At 44.0% G+C, this 20,185-nt stretch overlaps 1 protein-coding gene across 1 annotated transcript in view; it reads right to left on the minus strand.

Annotated features, from left to right (window-relative positions):
* LOC140197599 (cadherin-2-like) overlaps positions 1 to 19,806 on the minus strand; it is a 216,447-nt gene extending 196,641 nt beyond the window's left edge. The window contains exons 1-2 of the mRNA XM_072257807.1: positions 19,435 to 19,806; positions 14,826 to 14,934 (exon numbers count right to left, since the gene is read on the minus strand). Coding sequence (XP_072113908.1) covers positions 14,826 to 14,934; positions 19,435 to 19,479 — 154 coding nt within the window. The 5' untranslated portion in view covers positions 19,480 to 19,806. The remainder of the gene's footprint in view (positions 1 to 14,825; positions 14,935 to 19,434) is intronic.
* Between the last annotated feature and the right edge of the window lie 379 nt (positions 19,807 to 20,185).

Here is a 20,185-nt window from a genome sequence, read left to right on the forward strand (position 1 = left end):
CATTAGACCTTAAATACATTTTCGTTCAGTTCATAGAAATGAAGGAGCTATGCTTGGGAGCAGATGTGTTTTCCAGGTACTGCATTTAAAAAAAGCTCAAGACAAATCAAAATCGGCCCAAATGATTTCAGCTGAACATTAGCAATAAAATTAAACTTGTGCAGTTTTAGTGCAGTAGAGTCCCCATTGACCTATCTATTAGGTGCAGTAAAGTAGGTAGAATAGAACAGAAGAAATGGATTAGAATCCAGACTGGTTGCACCATGGTCTGGTTTGGGAACTCCAAGGCAAAGGAATGCAGGAGACTACACAAAAGTGGTGAACTCAGCCAATCCCATTATAGGTACAGATCTTCCCCCCATTGAGCAACCTACGAGAGGTGATGGCTCAGGAAGGTGATATCCATCAAGCACTTCCACCATCCACTGCTATTGAGGTGTAACAGGCAAGGCATTGGGAGGGCAAGCATTTCTACAGATTGGGGTAACTGGGAATAAAGCTTTGAAACTTTAGAGAGGGTGAAATTTGGAAATCTACAAGAAAAATAGAGTCAGAGAGCAACACAATGTGGATACAGGCACTCTGACCCACAGAGTCCATGCCGACTATGGTGTCACTCAGCGAGTCCCAATTCATGCATTCGGCCCGTATCCCACAAAACTCCGGCTGTACATGTACTTCTGAAATGAAACTACTGTACCTGCTTCGACCACTTCTTCCAGCAGCTTGTTCCATATAATGACCACCCTCTGTCTGAAAAAGGCTGCCCCGCAGGTCCCTTTTAAATCTTTCTGCTCTCACCCCAAATCTATGCCCCATGGTTTTGGACTTCCCTATCCTGGGGAAAAGGCTGTTACCTGATCTACACCCATCAATTTTAAATACTTCTATAAAAACACGTGTCATCCCCTGTATTCCAAGAAATAAAATTTAGTGTGGTCAACTTCTCCCTGTAATTCGGGATCTTGATACCTGACAACATCCTCGTAAATCTCTGCACTTTTTCCAGTTTAACCATGTCTTTTCCATGGTAGGGTTTCTAAAACTAATGCTAGGTTCAGTTTTAATCTGGTGCCAGTAATTGATGTTCAGCAGAAGGTAGGAGCACAAAACACTGGAGAAACTCAGCGGGTCATGCAGCATCTATGGAAACGATGAAACAGTCAATGTTTCAGACCGAGACCCTTATTCAGCTACTGCATGACAGTTCGGTCAACCTTCAACCCTGGGTCTCAACATGGCAGAACAGGCTAAAGGAAATAACTTCTTCCACTTTCCAATGCATTTTCTTGGATGGTATCAGACCAACAGTACCCAGCCACAGAAGTAAAAGTTAAAGGTCCATTTAGGAGCAAGAGGGCACAGCAATATAACAGCCAATAGAACCAGGAAGCTACAAGGAAGGTTGATACAGGGAGAAGGCGTTTGACAAAGCCCTGTGTGGGAAGCAGGTCCAGAAGACCCAAGCACTTGGCAGTCAGGATGAAATTGTCAACTGGATTCAACATTGGCTTGGTGGAAGAAGCCAGACAGTGGTAACAGATAGTTGCCTCTCTGATTCGAAACCTGTAACTATTGGTGTGCAGCAGGGATCGGTGCTGGGTCTGTTGTAGTTGTTTATCCTATAATAATGAAATAAACTGGATGGTACCAAGACTGGGGGCATAGTGGACAGTAACGAAATCTATCAGAGCTTGCAGCAGGATCTGGACCAGCTGGATATATGGCCTAGAAAATGGCAGATGGAATTTAATGGCAACAAGTGTCAAGTGGCACTTTGGGAGGACAGACCAGGGTAGGACCTACAGAGAGCAGAAGGGCACTGAGATGTGGAGTAGAACACCTCAGTGCCCAGGCAAGTGGACAAACCTGCAACAAACAGATGAGAACGTGGGGAGAATGAAAATTGGATTGATGCAGGATGAGTGTAAATCGGTGGATGATGACTGGCCCAAACTCACTGGGCTGAAGGTCCTGTTTCTGTATTTTGTGATTCTAGGTGTCTATGAAAATGAAGGTACAAGCAGAGAACTCGGAGGTTAGAATCTTAGAATCAGAGTTCAGGTCCTTCAACTCAGCTTATCCATCCCAGTCATCAGCCATCCATCCTAATCATACATCAATCAATTTTTCTACCCTCCGCACATGCTCACTGAGAGCCTTTTTGCAAAGCTTCATTCTGGCACCAAGTCATACTACACTACATTTCTGACTGCTTCAGGAAACAGAACCATACTGGGACAGATTTCACCGTACAGTAAATTCTCCATCACAGAACATATATATGCTCTGAAGATGGACAACTGTCTTCTCTTGTAAAAACTGTATAATTTATGTTTAAATTTTTTTTATTGTAAGTTGTGGGTATATGATGCTGCTACAAGTAGTTTTTTTTTAATTACAGCAGTGCATATGTCGGTGAAATGGAGGGGAAAATCAGTCTCAAACCTAGAACGTTACTGTCCTTTAATTCTCCTCTGAATCCCACTTATATCACCAACATATCAGAATGACTAAAACTGCAAGTGGGTCGAGACATTTCAGATCCCAGTCACTTCTGCACCACTGTCTAGTTCCTCTTCCATGTGCAACTGAATATCACAGCAAAGGATGTCTAAGCCAGCTCTGTGAGACAATCCAATCAGTTGCACTTCCCCTCTCTATTCTCAGAGTCCTACAAACTGAGATTCACCATGGTCTAGAATGCACACAGTTTGCGATTGTTCACAAACACTTGGAAGCCATCTTCATTTCAGGTCAAACTCCAGCAAACTACAAAATACAAAGTAAACTTATTATCAAAGCACATGTCACCATATACAACCCTGAAATTCATTTTCTTGCAGGCAAATATGAAAGAAAAAATAAATAAGCAATAAATATAATGAACATGAGATGAGGCATCCTTGAAGGCGAGTCCATAGGTTATGTGAATAGTTCAGTGATGGGGCAAATAAAGTTGAATGAACTTATCCCTCTGACTTGAGAGCTGATGGTTGAGGGGTAATAACTGTTCCTGAACCTGTGAAGTGGGACCTGAAACTCCTGTACCTTCTTACTGAAGAGAGCATTGCCTGGGTGTGGGGGTCACTAATGATAAGATGTTGCTTTCCTGTGACAGTAATGTGTAAACACACTCAATGGTGGGGAGAGCTTTTCCCATAATGGACTGGGCCATATCCACTACTCTTAGTGGGATATGAAGGATTATGTGTATGTCTGTGTTTCAGGGGTAGGACGCAGGGTCCTTCCCCTCCCATAGATGCAGAGTTCTTTCAGCAGATTGTCTGAAAATGCAGCACAGGAAGAGGCATTTCAGATCACAATGTTGTGTCAAATGATAATGGTTAAACCCCATCTTTACTGCCTGTGCATGATTCATATCCCTCCACTCCCATATACTCGTTTGTCTAACAGCCTCTTAAAGGCCACCACAACATCCTGGAAGGACATTCTAGGCACCCACAATAGCAGGGGAAAAACATGCACCTAATTATGGAAGTTTTCGGGTCAAAACCCTTCGGCGGGATGCCCGAAATGTTGATAATATTCTTTTCCATAGATGCTGCCTGGCCTGAATTCCTCCAGTATTTTGTGTGACTAGCTTCGATTTCCAGCATCTGCAGATTTTCTCTCGTTTGTCAACCCTACTGATTCCTCTTAATTTTATAAAAATGATCAAGAAATTGAAAATGATGGGCAGCACAGAGGAGTTAGCATAACAGCTGCTAACTGTAAGGAGTTAGTATGTTCTTCGTGACCATATGCATTTCCTCTAGGTGCTCCAGTTTCCTCTCAGATTCCAAAGAGGTACAGGTTAGTAGGCTACTTGATAATATGAGGCACAGGCTCACTGGGACGAAAGAGCCAGATATTGTGCTGCATCTCTAAATAAAAGTAAAATAAAATAAATAAGGCATAGATAATGTGTACTTTGTTGCTCTAGATCCCAACAGCTGCAGTCTCCTGTGTCTCCACCATAATCAGAGCGGCTTGCTGGTGAATAATGGACAAGCCAGTTGCTCAAGTGTGTCCAATGGAAATACATCTCATCTGCAGTGATTACAACTTATGGTCCATCCAATGTCCAAACACAAGGATCCAATTAATGAATGTGCTATCTCTGAAGCTTTGAAACAGCACATATCTGAAGCCAGGTATGTGTTTAATTGCTGAACGCATGAAAGACTATTTGTATTAGACCTTAAATACATTTTCATTCAATTCATAGAAATGAAGGAGCTATGCTTGGGAATAGATATGTTTTCCAGGTACTGCATTTAAAAAAAGCTCTCAAGACAAATCAAAATCGGCCCAAATGATTTCAGCTGAACATTAGCAATAAAATTAAACTTGTGCAGTAAAACCTTGCACTTACAAAGAGTTTTAGTGCAGTAGAGTCCCCATTGACCTATCTATTAGGTGCAGTAAAGTAGGTAGAATAGAACAGAAGAAATGGATTAGAATCCAGACTGGTTGCACCATGGTCTGGTTTGGGAACTCCAAGGCAAAGGAACGCAGGAGACTTCACAAAAGTGGTGAACTCAGCCAATCCCATTATAGGTACAGATCTTCCCCCCATTGAGCAACCTACGAGAGGTGATGGCTCAGGAAGGGGATATCCATCAAGCACTGCCACCACCCTCTGCTATTGAGGTGTAACAGGCAAGGCATTGGGAGGGCAAGCATTTCTACAGATTGGGGTAACTGGGAATAAAGCTTTGAAACTTTAGAGAGGGTGAAATTTGGAAATCTACAAGAAAAATAGAGTCAGAGAGCAACACAATGTGGATACAGGCACTTTCGACCCACAGAGTCCATGCCGACTATGGTGTCACTCAGCGAGTCCCAATTCATGCATTCGGCCCGTATCCCACAAAACTCCGGCTGTACATGTACTTCTGAAATGAAACTACTGTACCTGCTTCGACCACTTCTTCCAGCAGCTTGTTCCATATAATGACCACCCTCTGTCTGAAAAAGGCTGCCCCGCAGGTCCCTTTTAAATCTTTCTGCTCTCACCCCAAATCTATGCCCCATGGTTTTGGACTTCCCTATCCTGGGGAAAAGGCTGTTACCTGATCTACACCCATCAATTTTAAATAATTCTATAAAAACACGTGTCATCCCCTGTATTCCAAGAAATAAAATTTAGTGTGGTCAACTTCTCCCTGTAATTCGGGATCTTGATACCTGACAACATCCTCGTAAATCTCTGCACTTTTTCCAGTTTAACCATGTCTTTTCCATGGTAGGGTTTCTAAAACTAATGCTAGGTTCAGTTTTAATCTGGTGCCAGTAATTGATGTTCAGCAGAAGGTAGGAGCACAAAACACTGGAGAAACTCAGCAGGTCATGCAGCATCTATGGAAACGATGAAACAGTCAATGTTTCAGACCGAGACCCTTATTCAGCTACTGCATGACAGTTCGGTCAACCTTCAACCCTGGGTCTCAACATGGCAGAACAGGCTAAAGGAAATAACTTCCACTTTCCAATGCATTTTCTTGGATGGTATCAGACCAACAGTACCCAGCCACAGAAGTAAAAGTTAAAGGTCCATTTAGGAGCAAGAGGGCACAGCAATATAACAGCCAATAGAACCAGGAAGCTACAAGGAAGGTTGATACAGGGAGAAGGCGTTTGACAAAGCCCTGTGTGGGAAGCAGGTCCAGAAGACCCAAGCACTTGGCAGTCAGGATGAAATTGTCAACTGGATTCAACATTGGCTTGGTGGAAGAAGCCAGACAGTGGTAACAGATAGTTGCCTCTCTGATTCGAAACCTGTAACTATTGGTGTGCAGCAGGGATCGGTGCTGGGTCTGTTGTAGTTGTTTATCCTATAATAATGAAATAAACTGGATGGTACCAAGACTGGGGGCATAGTGGACAGTAACGAAATCTATCAGAGCTTGCAGCAGGATCTGGACCAGCTGGATATATGGCCTAGAAAATGGCAGATGGAATTTAATGGCGACAAGTGTCAAGTGGCACTTTGGGAGGACAGACCAGGGTAGGACCTACAGAGAGCAGAAGGGCACTGAGATGTGGAGTAGAACACCTCAGTGCCCAGGCAAGTGGACAAACCTGCAACAAACAGATGAGAACGTGGGGAGAATGAAAATTGGATTGATGCAGGATGAGTGTAAATCGGTGGATGATGACTGGCCCAAACTCACTGGGCTGAAGGTCCTGTTTCTGTATTTTGTGATTCTAGGTGTCTATGAAAATGAAGGTACAAGCAGAGAACTTGGAGGTTAGAATCTTAGAATCAGAGTTCAGGTCCTTCAACTCAGCTTATCCATCCCAGTCATCAGCCATCCATCCTAATCATACATCAATCAATTTTTCTACCCTCCTCACATGCTCACTGAGAGCCTTTTTGCAAAGCTTCATTCTGGCACCAAGTCATACTACACTACATTTCTGACTGCTTCAGGAAACAGAACCATACTGGGACAGATTTCACCGTACAGTAAATTCTCCATCACAGAACATATATATGCTCTGAAGATGGACAACTGTCTTCTCTTGTAAAAACTGTATAATTTATGTTTAAATTTTTTTTATTGTAAGTTGTGGGTATATGATGCTGCTACAAGTAGTTTTTTTTTTAATTACAGCAGTGCATATGTCAGTGAAATGGAGGGGAAAATCAGTCTCAAACCTAGAACGTTACTGTCCTTTAATTCTCCTCTGAATCCCACTTATATCACCAACATATCAGAATGACTAAAACTGCAAGTGGGTCGAGACATTTCAGATCCCAGTCACTTCTGCACCACTGTCTAGTTCCTCTTCCATGTGCAACTGAAAATCACAGCAAAGGATGTCTAAGCCAGCTCTGTGAGACAATACAATCAGTCGCACTTCCCCAGTGATGAGGCAAATAAAGTTGAGTGAACTTATCCCTCTGACTCGAGAGCTAATGGTTGAGGGGTAATATCTGTTCCTGAACCTGTGAAGTGGGACCTGATGCTCCTGTACCTTCTTACTGAAAAGAGCATTGCCTGGGTGGTGGGGGTCACTGATGAAAAGATGTTGCTTTCCTGTGACAGCACTGTGTTAACACACTCAATGGTGGGGAGAGCTTTTCCCATGATGGACTAGGCCATATCCACTACCTTTTGTGGGATATATAGAACTACAGCACAGTACAGGCCCTTTGGCCCACAATGTTGTGCCGATCCCCAAACCCTGCCTCCCATATAACCCTCCACCTTAAATTCCTCCATATACCTGTCTAGTAGTCTCTCAAATTACACTAGTGTATCTGCCTCTACCACTGATTCAGGCAGTGCATTCCACGCACCAACCACTCTGAGTAAAAAACCTTCCTCCAATACCCCCCTTGAACTTCCTACCCCTTACCTTAAAGCCATGTCCACTTATATTGAGCAGTGGTGCCCTGGGGAAGAGGTGCTGGCTGTCCACTCCACCTATTCCTCTTAATATCTTGCACACCTCTATCATGTCTCCTCTCATCCTCCTTCTCTCCAAAGAGTAAAGCCCTAGCTCCCTTAATCTCTGATCATAATGCATACTTTCTAAACCAGGCAGCATCCTGGTAAATCTCCTCTGTACCCTTTCCAATGCTTCCACATCCTTCCTATAGTGAGGTGACCAGAACTGGACAAAGTACTCCAAGTGTGGCCTAACCAGAGTTTTATAGAGCTGCATCATTACCTCGCGATTCTTAAACTCTATCCCTCAACTTATGAAAGCTAACACCCCATAAGCTTTCTTAACTACCCTATCCACCTGTGAGGCAACTTTCAGGGATCTGTGGACATGTACCCCCAGATCCCTCTGCTCCTCCACACTACCAAGTATCCTGCCATTTACTTTGTACTCTGGCTTGGAGATTGTCCTTCCAAAGTGTACCACCTCACATTTCTCCGGGTTGAACTCCATCTGCCACTTCTCAGCCCGCTTCTGCATCCTATCAATGTCTCTCTGCAATCTTCGACAATCCTCTACACTATCTACAACACCACCAACTTTTCTGTCATCTGCAAACTTGCCAACCCACCCTTCTGCCCCCACATCCAGGTCGTTAATAAAAAAAAATCTCCAAAAGTAGAGGTCCCAGAACTGATCCTTGTAGGACACTAGTCACAACCCTCCAATCTGAATGTACTCCCTCCACCACAACCCTCTGCAGGCAAGCCAATTCAGAATCCACCTGGCCAAACTTCTCTGGATCCCATACTTTCTGACTTTCTGAATAAGCCTATCATGTGGAACCCTGTCAACGCCTTACTAAAATCCATGTAGATCACATCCACTGCTGACTGTCCCTGATCAGACCATGATTCTCTAAATGCCTATAGATCCTAACTCTAAGAATCTTTTCCAACAGCTTTCCTACCACAGACGCAAGGCTCATTGGTCTATAATTACCCAGACTATCCCTACTACCTTTTTGAACAAGGGGACAACATTCACCTCCCTCTAATCCTCTGGTACCATTCCCGTGGACAACGAGGACATAAAGATCCTAGCCAGAGGCTCAGCAATCTCTTCCCTCGCCTTGTGGAGCAGCCTGGGGAATATTCCGTCAGGCCCCGGGGACTTACCTGTCTTAATGTATTTTAACAACTCCAACACCTCCTCTCCCTTAATATCAACATGCTCCAGAACATCAACCTCACTCATATTGTCCTCACCACCATCAAGTTCCCTCTCATTGGTGAATACCAAAGAGAAGTATTCATTGAGGACCTCGCTCACTTCCACAACCTCCAGGCACATCTTCCCACCTTTATCTCTAATCAGTCCTACCTTCACTCCTGTCATCCTTTTGTTCTTCACATAATTGAAGAATGCCTTGGGGTTTTCCTTTACCCTACTTTCCAAGGCCTTCTCATGCCCCTTTCTTGCTCTCCTCAGCCCCTTCTTAAGCTCCTTTCTTGCTACCATATATTCCTCAATAGACCCATCTGATCCTTGCTTCCTAAACCTCATGTATGCTGCCTTCTTCCACCTGACTAGATTTTCCACCTCACTTGTCACCCATGGTTCCTTCACCCTACCATTCTTTATCTTCCTCACCGGGACAAATTTATCCCTAACATCCTGCAAGAGATCCCTAAACATCGACCACATGTCCATAGTACATTTCCCTGCAAAAACATCTCCTCAATTCACACCCTCAAGTTCGAGCCTTATAGCCTCATAATTTTCCCTTCTCCAATTAAAAATTTTCCTGTCTTCTCTGATTCTATCCTTTTCCATGATAATGTTAAAGAACAGGGAGCGGTGGTCACTGTCCCCCAGATGCTCACCCACTGAGAGATCTGTGACCTGACCTGGTTCATTACCTAGTACTAGATCTAGTATGGCATTCCCCCGGTCGGCCTGTCAACATACTGTGACAGGAATCCATTCTGGACACACTTAACAAATTCTGCCCCATCTAAACCCTTGGAACTAATCAGGTGCCAATCAATATTAGGGAAGTTAAAGTCACCCATGATAACAACCCTGTTATTATTGCAGCTTTCCAAAATCTGCCTCCCAATCTGCTACTCGGTGTCTCTGCTGCTACCAGGGGGCCTATAGAATACTCCCAATAGAGTAACTGCTCCCCTCCTGTTCCTGACTTCCACCCATATTGATTCAAAAGAGGATCCTGCTCCATTACCCATCCTTTCTGTAGCTGTGATAGTATCCCTGACCAGTAATGCCACCCCTCCTTCCCTTTCCCCCACTCTCTATCCCTTTTAAAGCACTGAAATCCAGGAATATTGAGAATCCATGCCTGCCCTGGTGCCAGCCAAGTCTCTGTAATGGCCACTACATCATAATTCCATGTATGTATCCAAGCTCTCAGTTCATCACCTTTGTTCCTGATGCTTCTTGCATTGAAGTACACACACTTTAGCCCTTTTACCTTACTACCTTTACATCTTTTATTCTGCTTCTCTTTCCTCAAAGCCTTTCTATATGTTAGATTTGGCTTTACTCCATGCACTTCTTTCACTGCTCTATCGCTCCGGGTCCCATCCCCCTTGCAAATTAGTTTAAACCCCCCCGAACCATGCTAGCAAACCTACCTGCAAGGATATTGCTCCCCCTCGAGTTCAGGTGCAACCCATCCAATTTGTACAGGTCCCACCTTCCCCAGAAGAGATCCCAATGATCCATAAATCTAAAACCTAATCAAAAATCTAAAATCTAAATCAAAAAAAAGTATGTGTGTGTCTGTGTGTGTGTTGGTAGGATACAGGATCATACCCCTCCCATAGATGCAGAGTTCTTTCAGCAGATTGTCTGAAAATGCAGCACAGGAAGAGGCATTTCAAGTCACAATGTTGTATCAAATGATAATGGTTAAACTCCATCTTTACTGCTTGTGCATGATTCATATCCCTCCACTCCCATATACTCGTATGTCTAACAGCCTCTTAAAGGCCACCACAACATCCTGGAAGGACATTCTAGGCACCCACAATAGCAGGGGAAAAACTTGCACCTAGTTATGGAAATTTTAGGGTCAAAACCCTTTGGCAGGATGCCCGAAATGTTGACAATATTCTTTTCCATAGATGCTGCCTGGCCTGAATTCCTCCAGTATTTTGTGTGACTGGCTTCGATTTCCAGCATCTGCAGATTTTCTCTTGTTTGTCTACCCTGCTGATTCCTCTTAATTTTATAAAAATGATCAAGAAATTGAAAATGATGGGCAGCACAGAGGAGTTAGCATAACAGCTGCTAACTGTAAGGAGTTAGTATGTTCTTCGTGACCATATGCGTTTCCTCTAGGTGCTCCAGTTTCCTCTCAGATTCCAAAGGGGTACAGGTTAGTAGGCTACTTGGTAACATGAGGCACAGGCTCACTGGGACCAAAGAGCCTGTTATTGTGCTGCATCTCTAAATAAAAGTAAAATAAAATAAATGAGGCATAAATAATGTGTAGTTTGTTGCTCTAGACTCCAACAGCTGCAGTCTCTTCTGTCTCCACCTTAATCAGAGCGGCTTGCTGGTGAATAATGGACAAGCCAGTTGCTCAAGTGTAGCTTAGCATTCTTTCATCATCAACCATTGAGAAATTACACACCATTCACCTCACAGATGGTGGGTTAGAGCTCTGTGTCAATAAATGCAAGGCAAGAACCTCCTTCAGTGAGCTGCTGACGTTATGCCCAACAATAGCATCAGGCAGCACAGGAGGTGATCACTTGGTTCTACAGCACCTGTACTGGTTCTTTGGCAGGCAGCCAATTAGTTCCATTGTCCTGGTGCTCCCTCAAGACAACATCCAAAGATCCCAACCAGCTACACCATGTCATCTTCTCGTGGCTACCACTGGAAAGGAGGTACAGAAGCCCCACACCACCAAGTTCAAGAACAGCTACTTCGTTTCAACCATTCGGATGTTGAACTAACAGGCACAACACTAATAGCTAACTCTGTACAGCAAAACAATGACCACTTTGCAATTTTAAATTCTAATTGCTTTCCCTGTAATTAAAATTTTCTTGTGAATGCTGCTTATCAGAGCACAGTATGAGGGCAGCATGCTAGCACAGCACTTAGCTTAACACTTTATGGCACCAACTGTAGTAAAATTCCCAATCTGCTAGGAGATGTCACATTCTCCCCACGACCGCGTGGGCTTCCTCCCACATTCCTAACACGCATGGGTTAGTAGGTTGTGGGTGAGCAACGTTGCTATGGGAAGCACAGTGACACTTGGAATTTGTTGGACATTGACACAAACAATGCATTTTGCTGTCTGTTTCAATGTACGTGTGACAAACAGCTAATCTTTGATGCTACATGCCTGTAATGCTGCTGCAAGTAAGATTATCACTGAAGCTGTGCACACATACCTGACAGCAAACTCGACTTCAACTTCAAACCTAGTAATTTTGTCTTCAAACATTCACTCCCCACCATCAAGGACATCTTCAAAAGGCAGTGCCTCATGAAGGCAGCATGCATCATTAAGGACCTTCACCATCCAGGGCATGCCCCCTTCTCATTACTGCCATCAGGAAAATGGTACAGGAGCCTGAAGAGAACATTTTAGGATCAGCTTCTTCCCCTCTGCCATCAGATTTCTGAACCCATGAACTCACTGTTCTACTCTCTTTAGCATTATTTATATTGCACATTGCAACATAGCAATTCTATAATGTACAGCTGCTGCAAAATCTCACAATGTCAGTGATAGTGAACTAGATTCTGATTGATCCAACTGGCACTTTCGTAGAAAAGCTATCAATTCTGCTCTCACCCCTAACACTCTAATGCTGTGCTTCTCATGCTACTGCAAGTTTTCATTGCACCCATGTGTACCTCAACTGTGCACCCTGACAGCGAACTCAACAATTAGCCCTAGGCAAGACACATTGAACCTGGAGTCAGACAGATACAGCAGATGCTGGAACCTGAAGCAACAATCTGCTGGAGAAGCTCAGTGGTGAAGCAGTGTCTGTAGAGGGCAGGCACAGTGAGAGGGGAAAGGATTTGTTGATGCTTCAGGTTGAACCGCTGCATCAGAATTAACCTGTTTTAGTTACCCATTCTTCAGCTAGTGTTTCTCACATTTTCAAAACCATTCAAAATACTTAACTCAAAGTTTTCCCTGAACCACACCTACTCCAAAACCCCAGCCACTCCAGTCACCCTCACAACAGGAATCCATGTCACCACTCATCGCACTGAACCAGATCCAACCCTGCCACCAATTTCTGGAAACCCTGTCTCAATGCATCAAGCAACTGGAAGATTGAAGGAGTCCATTTGAAAAGAAGGCGATATACCTTTTCTCAGGGTTGAGGAGTCAAGAACTAGACAGCGTAGGTTTAAACTGAGAGAAAATAGATTAACTGGAGAGGAAATGTTTTTAAAAGTGGTATTAATGTTAAATGAGCTGCCATTTGAGGTAGGCAAACAATTTAAAAGACAGTTGGACAAGGTACATAAGATTGGAAAGATCTAGAATGTTATGGGCTAAGCATCAGTAAATGGGACAAGCTTGAATGGGCATCTAGGTCAGCATAGAGCAGTTGGGCTGAAGTGTGTTTCCATATTGTATAACTTTGTCATCACTGCCTTACACTTCGATAATCTTCTCTCAATCACATCTTAGTACTTCAAAGTAATAAGGACTCATCAGTTCAGTGTTCCTCAAGATGGTCTGAAGATCCAAAAAGGCACTCCAGGTTAGCAATAAGGCACAAATTACGTACATTGTGTACAGTTCTGGTCACCGAATTATAGGAAAGATGTCAATAAAATTGAGAGTGTACAGAGGAGATTTACTAGAATGTTGCCTGTGTTTCATCTCCTAAGTTACAGAGAAAGGTTGAACAAGTTGGGTCTTTATTCTTTGGAGCATAGAAGGTTGGGGGGGGACTTGATAGAGGTATTTAAAATTATGAGGGGGATAGATAGAGTTGACGTGGATAGGCTTTTTCCATTGACAGTAGGGGAGATTCAAACAAGAGGACATGAGTTGAGAGTTAAAGGGCAAAAGTTTAGGGGTAACATGAGGGGGAACTTCTTTACTCAGAGAGTGGTAGCTGTGTGGAACGAGCTTCCAGCGGAAGTGGCTAAGGCAGGTTCGATGTTGTTGTTTAAAGTTAAATTGGATAGATATATGGACAGGAAAGGAATGGAGGGTTATGGGCTGAGTGCAGGTCGGTGGGAGTAGGTGAGGGTAAGAGATCGGCCCGGACTAGAAGGGTCGAGATGGCCTGTTTCCGTGCTGTGATTGTTATATATGGTTAAATTAGTACAACCCAATGACCCTCACCAATTTTTACAGGTACACTATAGAAAGCATCACAACTTGGTATGGTACCCACTCTGCCCAGCACAAGAAGATGCAGACTGGTAAACTTAGCAGCCACTTCTACACTTTCTGCTGCCTTGGGAAAGCAGCCAGCATTATCAAGGACCCCCTCCATCCTGCACATTCTTTCTTCTCCACCCCCACTGCTCCTGTCAGATGAAAGATACAAAAGTTCAAAAGCACATCAATTTCAACAACTTCTATCCCACTGTTATCAGACTCTTGAACGGACCTCATAATGCTAAGAATGAATTCTTGATCACCCAATTTTACCATTCCCCATCAGCCTGATACGCCTGCACTGCAACTTCTCTGTAGCTGCTTCACTACATTCCGCAGTTTTATTTTTATCATCTCAATAAAATTACGTAGGACTCAATCTACCAGGAATGTGTGACTTTCCACTGTATCTCAGCATGTGACAATAATAGACCAATACTATATACTTCTCCCAGGAACCTCAAAACAGTTACTTAGCCAACCCTGCCAACGACGTTCAGGGATACCATTCTCCCCAACAGCTTCAGAGATCTGAAAGACTTCATATCCGATAAAACAGAGTTGATATCCACAAACATATTGCTCTACTCTTTAATATCAACTACTTTCCCAATAACACACGACTTCACACTGACAAGGAGCCTCACCAATTCAGTGTTCTCCAAGGAAGTCTGAAAACCCAAAAAGCCATTTCAGGCTTGCAAGACAGCATCAAACTCAGATGCAGAATTAAACACCAGCAATTTAGGCCCTTAAAGTCAGAAGTCAAGCCTTCAGTTGCTTAAAATAATGTCAATTACCAAATGACAAACAGCCAGCACAAAGTATTTCTTCACATCCAACCGTTAGCAAAACAAAAAGTGGATGAATTTTCCAAGAGCAATATTTGCATTCTCTTTGCTCTTTCACTCTCTTATGCGAAGCTCAGAGGGACAGTACATCAAACCAGTTCTCCTCCGCCCAACACAAACATCCAACGATCTTTTGCAAAGGAAGTGATACTGAAAACATGAATTACCATTTAAGAGCAGTTGTCCTTTCTGAATGTCTCTTGACACCACTGCATGGTATGTATCTTCTGTAAATCCAGACATGCACAGCGAGATTCCATCTGCCTCCACTGTTATCTTTGGGACGGTAAAAAGAGAGGATAAAATGTGATTTTTAAATTGGAATTATCTGATGCAGCTCCCTCTGGTCTAAATCAGAGTTTTACATCAACAAGCAGAGGAGGGGGTCCATCCCATATTGCCTACGTAGAAGGACATCAAGGGTTAGAATTGCATCATCCAGCAGGGAAACAGGCCCTTCAGTTCAACTGGTCCATACCAACTAAAATGCCCAAAGCTAGCCCTGTTTGCACATACTCGGCTCATTTCCCTTGGAACCTTTCCTATCTATGTACCTGTCAAAGTACCTTTTAAATGCTGTTAATGTATTTGCTTCAACCACTTCCTTTGGTAGCTCAATCTATGTATGCCCTTGCCTGAGTAGCAAAGTTGCACTTCAGGTTCCTATTAAATTTCTCCCGCCTCACCTGAAACCTATGCCTCCCTTGATTCCCCAGAGGACCAACATTGGAGAAATTCACTATAAAATGTTTGTGAAATATTTTTTCTTACTGGATTTAGTGTTGCAATAATGTTCTTCCTGCCATTCTCTTGTAATATAACTGAACACCTTGCAATCCTATCACGATAGCTTGAGTCAAGGGTGAGTTTATTGTCTTAGGTTGCAACGGGACATTGAGCTGAAGGGCCCATTTCTGTGCTGTACATCTTCATAATTATTGCATACGAAGTGGCCTCAGTCTATTCGGGCTCATCAAGTAAATCATCTGGCCCATCATTTCCAAACAATTCCCCACTTTTCCTTTACAAAGGTACCCCCCTTTTAAAAATTCTAAGTACATATATTATCAAAGCATTATACAGAATACAACTGAGATTTGTTCTTCCTTTCAGAAGGCGTCAACAATTTTTAGAATTAACTGTCGAGCAAGCTTCCATCAACAGCATTCGAGACATAAGACATATAGAAAAGGCCCCTCAGCCCGTTGAGGCTGCATCAATCGCTTTTAATCTCCCTACATATCTGCCATTTTGCCCAGACTCTACCATCACTCATACAGTAAGGCAATTTTACCATGGCCAGTTCACCTACCAACACATTCTTCTTTGGGATGTGGGGCACCTAGTCACAGGGAGAACATGCAAATTCCACACAGACAGCACCAGAGGTCATAATTTGTCATCACTGACATGGTGAAACTAATTTCATGACACATGTCAGTGATCATAAATCTGATTCTAAACTTTGGTTTCTGGTGCTGTCAGGCAGTAGACCAGATGTCCTCAAATGGGACTCTGTGCTTTGAGTCAGTGGCTTAACACAAGCTGCATCACTCTCCCATCCTATTTGCACCAAAGAAATACAGTATGGCAGCAAGCCCCTTCAATTCACCAAATCCAGCTCAACCACCATCACCCATTTACCAATAATCCTTTTAAATCCCATTTTTAAAAAATGCTCCCCACATTCCCATCGATTCCTGCTGGATTCTACTAAGAGAGATTTTCAGTGGACCTATTAACTGACCAACTGATAAGAATGCGTTAAAACTTTGCATTGTTTAAACTTCCAGCCAATGTTAAAATTTATCTTAATACACACTGAGATATTTATGTAGATTAAAACAGTTTAAGGGTGATAAACATGAAGACAACTTTGTCAGTGAATTATAATAGGGGAGAGGGTAAGTAAAAGAGTTACAGGCTAGGAGAGAATAATTTAAAAGATGCAAGAGTAGCTTTCACAGCCCAATACATTCAGAATCAGAATTATTACCACTGACATGTTGTGAAATTTATTGCTTTGCAGCATTCTTGATATTTGAGTACTTGTCAGCCACAAGATTCCTGAAGTTCTGGTTTCTGCATGGTCTATGGTCATCTTATTATTACTGTCTTGCAATATTTATGTTTGTAATTTAGTTTTTTTTAAAAAGTCTTGCAAGTACCACTGCTGCAAAACAACAAATTTCATGACATACATCAGTGATAAGAAAATTGATTGTTTAGGAAAGATTCACAAGGATGTTACTGGGGCTGGGCTCCTGATCATAAGGAGGAATGGATAGGCTGGAATTTAGGAGTCTGAGTGACCTAGTACTGTATAAATCCTGAGGGTCACAGTTAAGGTGGGTGGTCACAGTACTTTTCCCAGGGTGAAGAACAGAGAACAGTGATTCAAGATGAGAGCAGGAAGATTTATTGGGCAAGCTATTTTGTACAGACAAAATACAGTACATGGAACAAGCTGCCAGAGGAAGCTAGATGGGTACAATTCCAACATCTTAAAGATTTTGACAGGTACACAGATAGGAAAGGTTTGGGAGATGTGGGCCAAAAACAGGGGAATCAGACCAAAAACTTGGTTGGCATGGACCAGTGGGGCTGAAGGGCCTAATTTACAGCTGTAATATTCAAATCCAAGCAAATTCTGTCTCATGCAATCTGCGTTAGACAACAAACTTAATAATTTATTTAAAAAATCTTCATTTGGCTGGAAATGCACCCAATTCTGATGAAAGGTATTCAGCTTGAAACCTTAACTCGTTTCTTTTCACACAGATGCTGCCTGACCGCTGAACATTTTCAGCATGCTGTGTGAATGATATGGTAAGTGGGAAGAAATCCAGAGGGTACCTTCTTCACCCAGAGAGTGGCAAACTGAGAGAGAATCACAGACATTTTAAAATGTGTCGTTGAAAACTTGAATTGCTTAAGGACCAGGGACAACTGTTGGGCAACGGGGTGATTACAGATTCCAATACCAGGGCAATTTCCCTGCCATACAACTTGCTGACAAACTCGACTAATTTATAATGCTTTCTTAAAAGAAAACTCGATTTGAAAAATTAGTTACAACTGGTGTGGATACTGTTAGATTGGTGGAGGGGGGGGGGGAGAGAAGAGGTGAGGAGAGACTGAATTGCTATATTTTAAATGCACCTTGCCAATTCCTGGATCAATGGTAATTTAATCCTTGACAGCAAACTTTAACCTATTAATCCCCGGTATAATTTATGCACACCCAACCAAACATTTAGAGACGGCTATCCCTCATAAACATACTGAAAATATTAAAACATAGACACAACAACCTCCATGTGCAATGCATTATCAAAACAAAAACCTGACATCAAATGCGAATGCCGGCGTTCTATAAACACGTTTTTAAATTTTCCTTCCAAACTCCACTTCAGGTTTCTAGAGGTCAGTCGTAGAAAGAACGTTACGCATTAATGAGAGCAAAGTTCTAGTATTTTTCAGCAGAACTCCGCCCTCCACTGTTATTTTGTTGCATTCCCTCCACTGTTATTTTGTTGCATTTTAAACCAGTCTCTATTGTACTGGTCCTTATCCAAACACAATGCAAAAAAAATACAGCCATAAAGCCTGTTGTAATTTAAATCGACCTAAATGTGCAGTTAACGGGAAAGCCATTCGCAGATGCAATCTTTTCCCCCCTCGCTCTTCATTGTTTTCTAAAACTGCTTCTTCCTAACATGCAAAGAACCAAGGGAGCGGGCCGCAGTAGGGACAGGGTACAAATCGCCAAAAATGTATATTCTAGACGCCTCCAGGGTCACCTGCTGGAAAATGAGACTGTACTGCATTAGAAGGTTTAATGCAGCGAAAAGCCAGCGCCGAGGTTTAAGCAAGGTGCTGGCAATCAGGGACGATGCAGGGCCGTAAATCCGTTCACACTGCGCCGTCTCTCAATGTGCAAAGTGTCCCCCCCCCTCAAAAAAAACGAAAGATTGTGAGGTCTTTATGCAATCTAGCCCTTCCGATTCACGAAACATTGTGCATTTTTCGGAAACTTTAAGTGAGTCCTCTCCTTTACACAAGGGATGTGCAAATCTTGAGATTTATAAATCTTTACAATCCCAAGATTTGCAAAAAGCGAACTGCAAATCGTGGGACTATATATACAGATGGTACGCGGGGAATAAAAGGGGCGCGGGAGATGTGTCCTTTTAATCCCCTCTGGAAACAAAACACGGCTGTTGTCTCTGCGCACTAGGGATCGATCCCTCCCTCTACAGTGTCCCAAGACCCTGCTTCTACTCTCAGTTGAAGTCTTCCCGTCTCACTCTCTTGGTCAGTGCTCAGTTAAACCCTCCGCCCGACTCAGTGATTGTCCCCGTCTCTGTCTCAGTATCTTGGTAACTTGTCTCCCTCACCTACTGGGGAATGTCCCACCCTCACTTTGTCTCTCCGCTCTTCGTCCAATCCTTCGTTCTTTATCCATCCCCTCCTTCGTCCCTTCCCAAGCACCCTCTCCTTTCTCTTTCCTCTGCCCTCATCTTCCTCTTCCCTCTCCCCACTCACCCTTATCCTCTCACCCCTTCCCTCCCTCTCCACCCTTTCTCCTACGGTCCATCGTTCTCTCGCCCCTTCCCTTCCTCTCCCCATCCAGACCTTGCCACCCTCCCCCTCTCCCAAGCCACCATCCCTCTTTTTATCTCTCTCCCCCACCCCTTCCATCAGACCCCTCCCGCCTCCTTGGCTCCAGACGCCCCGCTCCGAGGCACCTGCGCCGGGGAAGGTGCTACTTACCCACAGTACAGCCGCCAGCAGCACCGCCGCTTCTGTGCGAACCATGGCCGCGGGGCGGCTCCGCTCCACTCGGGCCTCTTCTCTCCCTCTGACCCGGCCTCGAACTCCTGGGCTCCGGGGGTTGCCCCCCACCCCCTGTCGCTGTCCGGCTCTGACCCGCCGCCCGCGAGGCGGAGAGAGGAAAGGGGAGAGCGGAGAGGGAGTGATGTAGAGAGCGATGCTGATACGGAGACAGAATGGAGCCCGGCGGCGAATATAAAGTATCAGTGGGATATGACTGGATACAAAGTGCCACTTGGCTCTGGCTGGATACAAAGTAACGGCGCTCCGGCTCCCAGCGGCTCTCACTCAATGAGTGCCCAAGCCCCGCTCGGCTGCGGCGCAAGAGGCGGAGCTACGCCCCTCCCACTAATTCCCACCCCTACAACGCACCTCCCACTATTCCCATCCCATCCCTGCCCTTATCACGCCCTACCCCAATTAAGTAATGTGAACCCTTACCTGCTGCTACCTCGCCCACCCTCCACATTCCCACCTGACTACCCTCTTTCATTGTTTCTGTTCCTGCTCCTACCCCCCTCCATCCCTTGCCACTCCCACCACATCACACCCCCTCACCCCTCCGCTGGTAACTCCTCCCCAGTTCTCCCACCGCCACCCAGGTACCCAGCCAAAATCCCCCTTTCGTTCTCCGATAACCCTTTCCATCCTGCCCTCCCCTGTCCAACCTCACCCTTCACTCTTCCCTCCC

The sequence above is a fragment of the Mobula birostris genome, chromosome 1 (assembly GCF_030028105.1).
Source record: "Mobula birostris isolate sMobBir1 chromosome 1, sMobBir1.hap1, whole genome shotgun sequence".
NCBI classification, from domain to species: Eukaryota; Metazoa; Chordata; class Chondrichthyes; order Myliobatiformes; family Myliobatidae; genus Mobula; species Mobula birostris.